Source organism: Silurus meridionalis, chromosome 12, assembly GCF_014805685.1.
Source record: "Silurus meridionalis isolate SWU-2019-XX chromosome 12, ASM1480568v1, whole genome shotgun sequence".
NCBI classification, from domain to species: domain Eukaryota; kingdom Metazoa; phylum Chordata; class Actinopteri; order Siluriformes; family Siluridae; genus Silurus; species Silurus meridionalis.
Window position 1 is genome coordinate 16,092,825 of NC_060895.1, and position 8,034 is coordinate 16,100,858.

The 8,034-nt window shown below is 35.6% G+C and overlaps 1 protein-coding gene and 1 long non-coding RNA gene across 2 annotated transcripts in view; one reads left to right on the forward strand and one right to left on the reverse strand.

Moving 5' to 3' along the window:
• Nucleotides 1-4,467, reverse strand: part of ppm1na (protein phosphatase, Mg2+/Mn2+ dependent, 1Na (putative)) — a 5,907-nt gene extending 1,440 nt beyond the window's left edge. The window contains exons 1-3 of the mRNA XM_046862728.1: nucleotides 4,314-4,467; nucleotides 3,619-4,137; nucleotides 1,696-2,267 (exon numbers count right to left, since the gene is read on the reverse strand). Of these exons, the coding sequence (XP_046718684.1) occupies nucleotides 1,696-2,267; nucleotides 3,619-4,036 (990 nt within the window). The 5' untranslated portion in view covers nucleotides 4,037-4,137; nucleotides 4,314-4,467. The remainder of the gene's footprint in view (nucleotides 1-1,695; nucleotides 2,268-3,618; nucleotides 4,138-4,313) is intronic.
• Nucleotides 4,468-6,595: 2,128 nt separating this feature from the next.
• Nucleotides 6,596-6,966, forward strand: LOC124394483. Its single transcript, XR_006927502.1, has 3 exons — nucleotides 6,596-6,614; nucleotides 6,705-6,870; nucleotides 6,954-6,966. It is a non-coding gene; the product is annotated as an uncharacterized LOC124394483 (long non-coding RNA).
• Nucleotides 6,967-8,034: the final 1,068 nt, after the last annotated feature.

Genomic DNA, 8,034 nt, shown 5'->3' on the forward strand with positions numbered 1-8,034 from the left:
CTAATAAATGTCAGTGAAGTGTAACAGCTTCCTTTGAGGTAAAGTTTATATTCTGTTTGTGTTAAAACAACACTGAATTCTATATTACTTAAATAACTATAAAAGGAACTATTCAATAAAACCGGTTCTAATATTAGCTGTGAGAATTTGCCATGAGGTTAGACAAACATGAGTTACAGTTTTATATTAAGGACTTGTTTTTCTAGGTTAAAAATAGATGCTTTATGTGGTTTGGTAAAGAACATTTCTTAACATGGGTTGCACTGCTATGATTAATGAATACAGAGCTGGGTCCCAAATGTCTGACTCTAAGGATATATCTAAACACCAGTACAACAGAAAAAAAAAAAATCTTTGTTCATTTTGATTTAAAAGCCACAACTATGAATTCCAGTTGGCGACAAATTAACCCCCTTTAGATGCTCTGCTGTAGCCCACAGCGCAATCGCTCGCATCTATATGAACAGTATAGACAACTCTGCACATCTTCAGAGAAACCCACTAACACTAGCTAGCCTAAATAAAGTTTAGAGAATGATCAACTATTAAATATAAAGTCTGTTTGATTTTCATGTATGCATATGTTTATCAGTTTGTGTTCTTTGTGTATTTTGTTCTCCAGCATGTCAAACACATTGGGCTGCAGCTGGATAGCACTTTATATTATACACAGAGCAAATACTGCCTGTGTATATATAAGAGGTATTCCTTATATACACACTAGGGAAAAGGAATGTCATGTGTGTCTCACTTTCTTGATAAGCAAACTTAAAATACAAATATTCAAAGATTATGAGTTCTGTAACTAAACCAGTGTATTATATGCGCAAATTCCACATTCAATAAACTGGCTAAACAGTAAGTTTTTCATAATTCAGGAAAAAATAAAGGACCTACAAATGATCTTAAATCCATTATATTTCAAAATATGATGCATAATTATTTTTCTTTTTACCATTTGCATGTGCTGAACTCTCTATCTCTTGATAGAGTTATAAGAACAAGTAAAATAATAATAATAATAATAATAATAATAATAACAAATGTAACAAATTTACAGATAAATAAAAAAAATAGGTTTTTATAAAAAAAATTAATGGGATACCTGTATATGTTTTGTGTATATTGTTTGTATTGATATGAAGACTTAAATAGTCACTTGTCATAGAAGACTACAGATGATATTTTTGAAGGGATGAAGAGACAAAACATTTACTGTAAAATTCTGTTTGGCGATTGGAAATTCAATGTGACATTCGTAATGACTGTGGCCGTCTTAAAGTCACATTCAATGTTTCACATTCAATGTTCCACATTATACATTTAAGATTAGACCTTTCAGAAATTATTTGAATTTCTGAAATGCCCAGTGTCCATTTTGACCAGTTTTTCTTTCTTTTGTTTTTGAATAACAGAAAGGGCGAACTGAACTATATAGTTATCTAATAAATGTGTAAAAACCTGCAGTCTAGAATCCTAGACATCAACTTACATTTTTCTTTTGTAGCATGTGATGAGCCAAAGACTCCACATACAATAATATTCTAATATTAATTTTTATAGGAAGGAAAGGACTTATATGATCTTTAATAAATAATGTTTTCTTGTAATGTTAAGTCATATGTGATGTCAACAAAAGCACAAAAATAAGTGTTTGTGGGACTTTTTTTTAAGACTATTTGTTGAAATTCTAACCTTATAGAGGCAAAGGTCGATGACCTGCGAACAGACTTCCCTCAAATCATCACACACTGAAAGTCGGTTGTGCACAAATGCACACAGTTCTTCATTGCTGATGGCATCCCAAACTCCATCACATGCCACCACCAGGAATTCATCGCTGGTTGAACGCGCTAGATCATAGACCTCAGGTTCAGGAGACACCAGCTGCTCCGTCTGCGTCCTCCATTCTACCTCCTTAAAGGTGAAATCTCCAAGGGCACGGGATACAGCCAGGGAGCCATTAATGCGCTGCAGCGTGACTGAGCCCCCAGCATTTTGTATGCGTTCCTTCTCACGTGGGTTGCAGGGCTTGTGGTCCTCAGTGTAGAAGACCACCTGGCCATTGCGGCACAAGAAGGTGCGGGAGTCACCACAGTTGATAAAGTAGATGTTTCGTGAAGAGATCATGACAGCAGCTGCTGTGGATCCACTGCGGTCCCAGCCACTGGTGCGGGCCAGTTGATGCATATGTCTGTCAATGCCTAAAAAGCCATCTCGAATGCTGTCTTTTACTTGCTCCACATTTTCCTCTGCAGCTATGCCACCTAGTGGAGGAGTGAGACACATTAAGTATTAAAAATAGTCCTAGGCGTGGTGCTTAAGCTTGTTTAAGTTTGTATTTTTGCCAAAATTATTAGATATTCAAGTGTAATATTTAATTATAGCAGCACAGTGAGATAGAGAGATAGTGAGACAGGCTGCATATCTCACATCTTTACCTAAGCATCAACTTTACTAAACATTACCTTGTTATTGTCCTGCACATTGTCATGTCCTGTCAACAAATTTGCAAGTTGCAAAAATTGCAGTAAAAACTGCAATAAAAAATGTCAGTATTTTAACAATAATCTGATTGCACAAGTGTGTACAACCCTTTACTAAAGCATCATTAAAGCACTTTTTGCTTATAATACATTAAATAGCACATCTTGATTTGAGCATTCCACTCTGCCTTGCAAACAAATTCAAACTTGTGAGATGATGCACAGACCTCTTAAATCTCTTCACAAGTTTTTCATTGGGTTTACACTGGATTCTGACAGGGCCATCCCAAAATGCAGATCTTTTTTTTAAACCATTTCTTTGTTGACTTATAGATATGTCTTAATACTTTCCGAGATATGATTTGGTTTATTTTGATGGAACATTAAGTTTTAATTCATCTAAGCTATTGTGCCCCCAAAAGACTGGTATTTTGTGTTCCATATGATTCCCTTAATCTTGACAAATCTTGATCTTGATCGTAATGGGGTCCCAGCCGAAGACAAGAAACACCATGACATGATGCTGCATTCCACATGCTTCATTGTGAGTATGTTGTTTTTTGGGTCATAAGATGTCTTGTTTTTGGACTAAATGCTAATGTTTCCTCCAGTTCATGGCCTTCAAGGTGTTTTATGGTACATCGCACAATCTGGAAATTATTTTGAACCCCTTTGTTGATCAGAAAACTTTTCAACAATAGATCTGAACTGTTTACACATGCATTGTAAAATCTTTGCAGACCATAGTTTCACGGAAACAAATAATCATATTTGTAGATAATGGAACGTGGATTGTAATCCATTTTAAACATGAGCTTGATTCTCATTGGTTTATCCTTAACACACATTCCCCATTATAAATGGTGTGGACAATCAAGCAAACATGTTATTGTAAGTTCTTACTTTTTAAGATTTGTTTGGCCCTTTTCTTCAAAGAACAGTTTTGAAAGAAAGAGAGAGTAACAGAGCTTGTGGAATGAACATTTTCATTTCAGTTCATTGCTATTCATGTCAGAGACATGTAGAACAGTTTCAAAATGACCACAGCTTTTAAATGTTTTATTGCTCCTATCAAATGTTTCTACTGCACTTCGTGAAGTGTAACTTCATAAATATAGAATAGAACATGTACCTGTTGAAAGGATGTGATTAAGCAGATGTGTGGAGCAATACTGAGCCACAGTGTTTCCAGCATGCCCATCAAACACAGCAAAGTAACTCCAATCCGACAGAGTCTCAGTCATCTCAGGCATGCATGTGTGGGCATCCTCCATTTGTGCACGCCATCCCTGCATGCTGGCCAGAGCATAGTTTATACCCCACTTAGATTCACCCTCATCAGTGTGCTTCTGTAGCATTGGTCTCTCCAGGTAGGGGCTGGGTATCTCCTCCACATCATCATTATCCTCTTCAGAGTCTGAATCCTCATCTGCTTGTTGTTCCCCCTGTGCTCCTTTGAAAAAGAAAGTGACCATCTTTTCAGTCTCCTTCACCAGCTGTCGCAGGAAGGAGGGAACCTCCACTGTGCTGGCTCGTCTCGCTGTCCTCATGACCGCCTGGATTGTTCTCTTAAACCTCGCTGTTCCTTCTACTGTTGAGTTTCCTCAATCTAGACCTCAGGAACAGGTCCAGTGCTTCACCCTGCAGCTTGCTAAAAAGAAATTTTGTAAAATATCTCTTAAAATTGAGTATCTTTTGTTAGCTAATATTTGTAATATACAATATACAATCTTTAACTCAGATATTATGTATTTTGGTCGCTTAATAGTGCATAAGGTAGATATAGTCAGTAAGATGGTTTTATAGTGTTGAACCTGGGCAGCTTACCTGGCTCTCTTCTCCAAGCCAAGATCCGTTATTGGCCAGGCTATTTCTGTTTACTCATCCCTCAACGTGATCACTCCTGTGTGCCTTGTATCTCCACCCTCTGTTTTGGACTCTTGATAATCCCTTCTACAGTAATGCGCTTGGATTAGGTCATGTTCCTGCACATTATGGACATGTCAGCATTTCCTTATGTTACCAGGCACTGAAACATAATGTGTACATAACCATTTTCTTCTTTCTTCTTTTTTATTTGCCATAGATTTGCTTGAGATGCACAATACTAATAATTATATGATCTGAACCAAGCAAATTTCTGAAATACAATTCTGAAAATTCTTATTTTACACAGTGTAGTGTTTTCTTAAATTGGATTAGGTATCCGAAAGCAGACATTTGTCAATATAATAACAGCAAATAGTAAATTAATAAATAGCAAATAATTATACAGGTCCAGTGCATCCAGAAAGACTTAAGAAAACACTTACCTTTTCACACAAAATCCTACAAACAATACTATAATGACAAAGTGAAAGAAGTGTGTTCGAAATTTGTGCAAATATATTAAAAATAAAAAACAGAAAAAAATCACATGTACATAAGTATTTAAAGTCTTTGCTCAATACTTTGTTAAACACCTTTGGCACCAATTACACCTCAAGTCTTTTTAAGTATGATGCTACACACTTAGCACACCGTTTTCTGGGCAGTTTCTCCAATTCTTCTTTGCAGAACCTCTCAAGCTCCATCAGGTTGGATTGGGAGCATCAGTGCAAAGCCATCTTCAAATCTCTCAAAAGATGTCCAATCGGGTTCAGGTTTGGGCTCTGGCTGGGCCACTCAAGGACATACGCAGGGTTGTTATCCTGTTGGAAAAAAATTATCGCCCCAGTCTGAGGTCCAGAACGTTCTGGAGCAGGTTTTCATAAAGGATGTTTCTATACATTGCTGCATTCATCTTTCCCCCTATCCTGACCAGTCTCCAAGTTCCCGCCACTGAAAAACATGAGCGGTGCCTGGTTTCCTCCAGACATGACACTTGGTATACAGGCCAAAAAATTCAATATTTGTTTCTCATAGTCTGGCAGTCCTTAATGTGCCTTTTGGCAAACTCCAGGTGGGCTGTTATGTGCCTTTACTGAGGAGTGGCTTCCGTTTGGCCCCTCCACCATATAGGCCTGATTTGTGGAGTGCTGCAGAGATGGCTGTTGTTCTGGAAGGTTCTTCTGTCTTTATAGAGAAACGCTTGAGATCTTTTAGAGTGAGCATCAGGTTCTTGGTCACTCTGAGGTCAAAACTTTAGTTTTGGTGGTTCCAAACTTCTTCCATTTCAGGATGATGGAGGCTACTGTGCTCATTGGGACCTTTAATGCTGCAAACATTTTTCTGTCCCCTTCCCCAGATCTGTGCTTAAATAAAATCCTGTCTCGGAGGTTTACAGACAATTCCTTCGATTTCATTGCTTGGTTTGTGTTTTGACATGCACTGTTAACTGTGGGACCTCATATAGACAGTTGTGTGCTTTTCCAAATCATGTCCAATAAACGGAAATTACCACAGGTGAACTCCAAAGATTTAGAACCATCTCAAGGATGATTAGTGAAAACAGGATGCACCTGATCTCAATTTTGCGTGTCATGGCAAAGGCTGTGAATACTTATGAATACTTATTTCCAGATACAAACATACAACATATAGACTTGTTAGCAGCTTTAATAACATAATTATAATTATTATACTCTAATCTCTCTTAAGCCATTAATCTTGGTATTTTGAGCAATAGTGACCTTTAAAAACTCACCAGATTCTTTAAATACTTGTTCTTAGTGCTGCTCAGGATGGATCAGTTCATCTTTGCACTGTGTAACATATCACAGTGTAGTGCCAGTAGTCTCAGCTAACACTACAGGACAACCAATTGACCTGCCAAATACCTAAATCGTTAATCTTTTAGGCTATTTTTAAGTTAATCTTTTAAGGCTATTTGCTAGAAATTTAACTTTATATGTAATTTTTTTTGTGAATCCAGGATATGGATCTAATGCAATTCCACAGTTTAACGCCAGAGGTTCCATCCTGCACAACCTACAGAGTTAAAATATTTATGTTGTGCTATAGAACTTAATATGAACTTAAAAATAGAGGTGTTAATAGTTTTATTTTATCAGTTACAAAATGGAAATTAAATGAACACAGGAAAAAGTCAATTTCCTCAAATCAATATTTGATGTGACCTCCCTTTGCCCATAAAACAGTATCAATTATTTTAGATACACCTTCACAGTTTTTAAAGAAATTAGGCAGGTAAGTTGTTCCAAACATCTTGAAATATAACCACAGACCTTCTGTGGATGTGGATGACCCAAATCCTCCTGTCTCTTCATGTAATCCCAGACAGACATAATGAAGTTGGGATCAGTGCGCTGTGGGAGCAAGACCATCACTTCCAGGACTCATTGACCTCTACACTGCAGATAGTTCTCATTGACAGCTGCTGTAAGTTCAGGGCTGTTGGCCTGCTGCAGAATGAATTTAGGGCCAATCAGATGTCTCCCCAAAGGTATTTTATCTTATGTATCTTCCTGTATTCCTTAAAATGAAAGACACCATTAAGCCTGATCAAATCTTTAACTTCATTTTCAGAAATGCAGCCCCAAGAGGAAAACATACGTAACATTGCCAAATGTATAAAAAATAAATTATTAACTACAGTTAGCGCAGTGTCTCTTTGGTTAACTTCGTGGTTAGCGGCTAACGCTAGCGCTATGGATTCTTTAGCATTTTTATGTTCATCTTAAAGAATTTCTCTTAAAAGGATAAAATCTTGACAATTCCGCATATCGAGGGAGTGCATGAATAAAGGATGAAAGGAAAGAAGACATTTGTTAAAGTATACTAAAATAATCAGAACAGTTAAGGTGATCATATCTTTAGAAAATGTAATATTAAATGTAAAACACTCACATCTGTATTACCCAAATGGGGTCTAACAAATGTAAACAATTTAATTTAAATTTTCATTAATTTAATACATTCAATCTGTGCAAATGTAATCAATTAAAAAAATAAATAAATAAATAAATAAATAAATAAATATATATATATATATATATATATATATATATATATATATATATATATATATATATATATATCAGTTCGATTTATTCTATTTTACTATTATTATTATTATTGCTATTATTATTATTAATAATAATATTAGTATTATTATTATTTTATTATTATTTTTTATATAAAATATAATAAAATCCAAGCAGGCATTTTATTTAAAATTGTTTTAAAAATTGTTTGTTTCAAATATATATAATATCTCACAAAAGTTAGTACACGCCTCACATTTCAGCAACCATTTAAGTATAACTTCTCAAGAGATAATTCTATAGACATGAAACATGGATATATTTTAGAGTAGGCAATGTGCAGCTTGTATAGCAGTATAGATTTACTGGGTGAATAAAGCACAATCTAATGACTAAATTGCACACACTACTGTAATTTTATTGCATATATATATATTACACAGTTGCAGAGTTACCACAGGGACTTGGATAGTGATTAAGATTTGGATCTGAATCATTAGATTTGGATGTTTTGGATCATTAGAACTGAAGATTTTTAAAAGCGGATCTGAAGACTGATTGAAGATTCTGGAAATGACTGCACAAAACTGAATATATCACAAGGTGAGAGAGCTGGACCAACT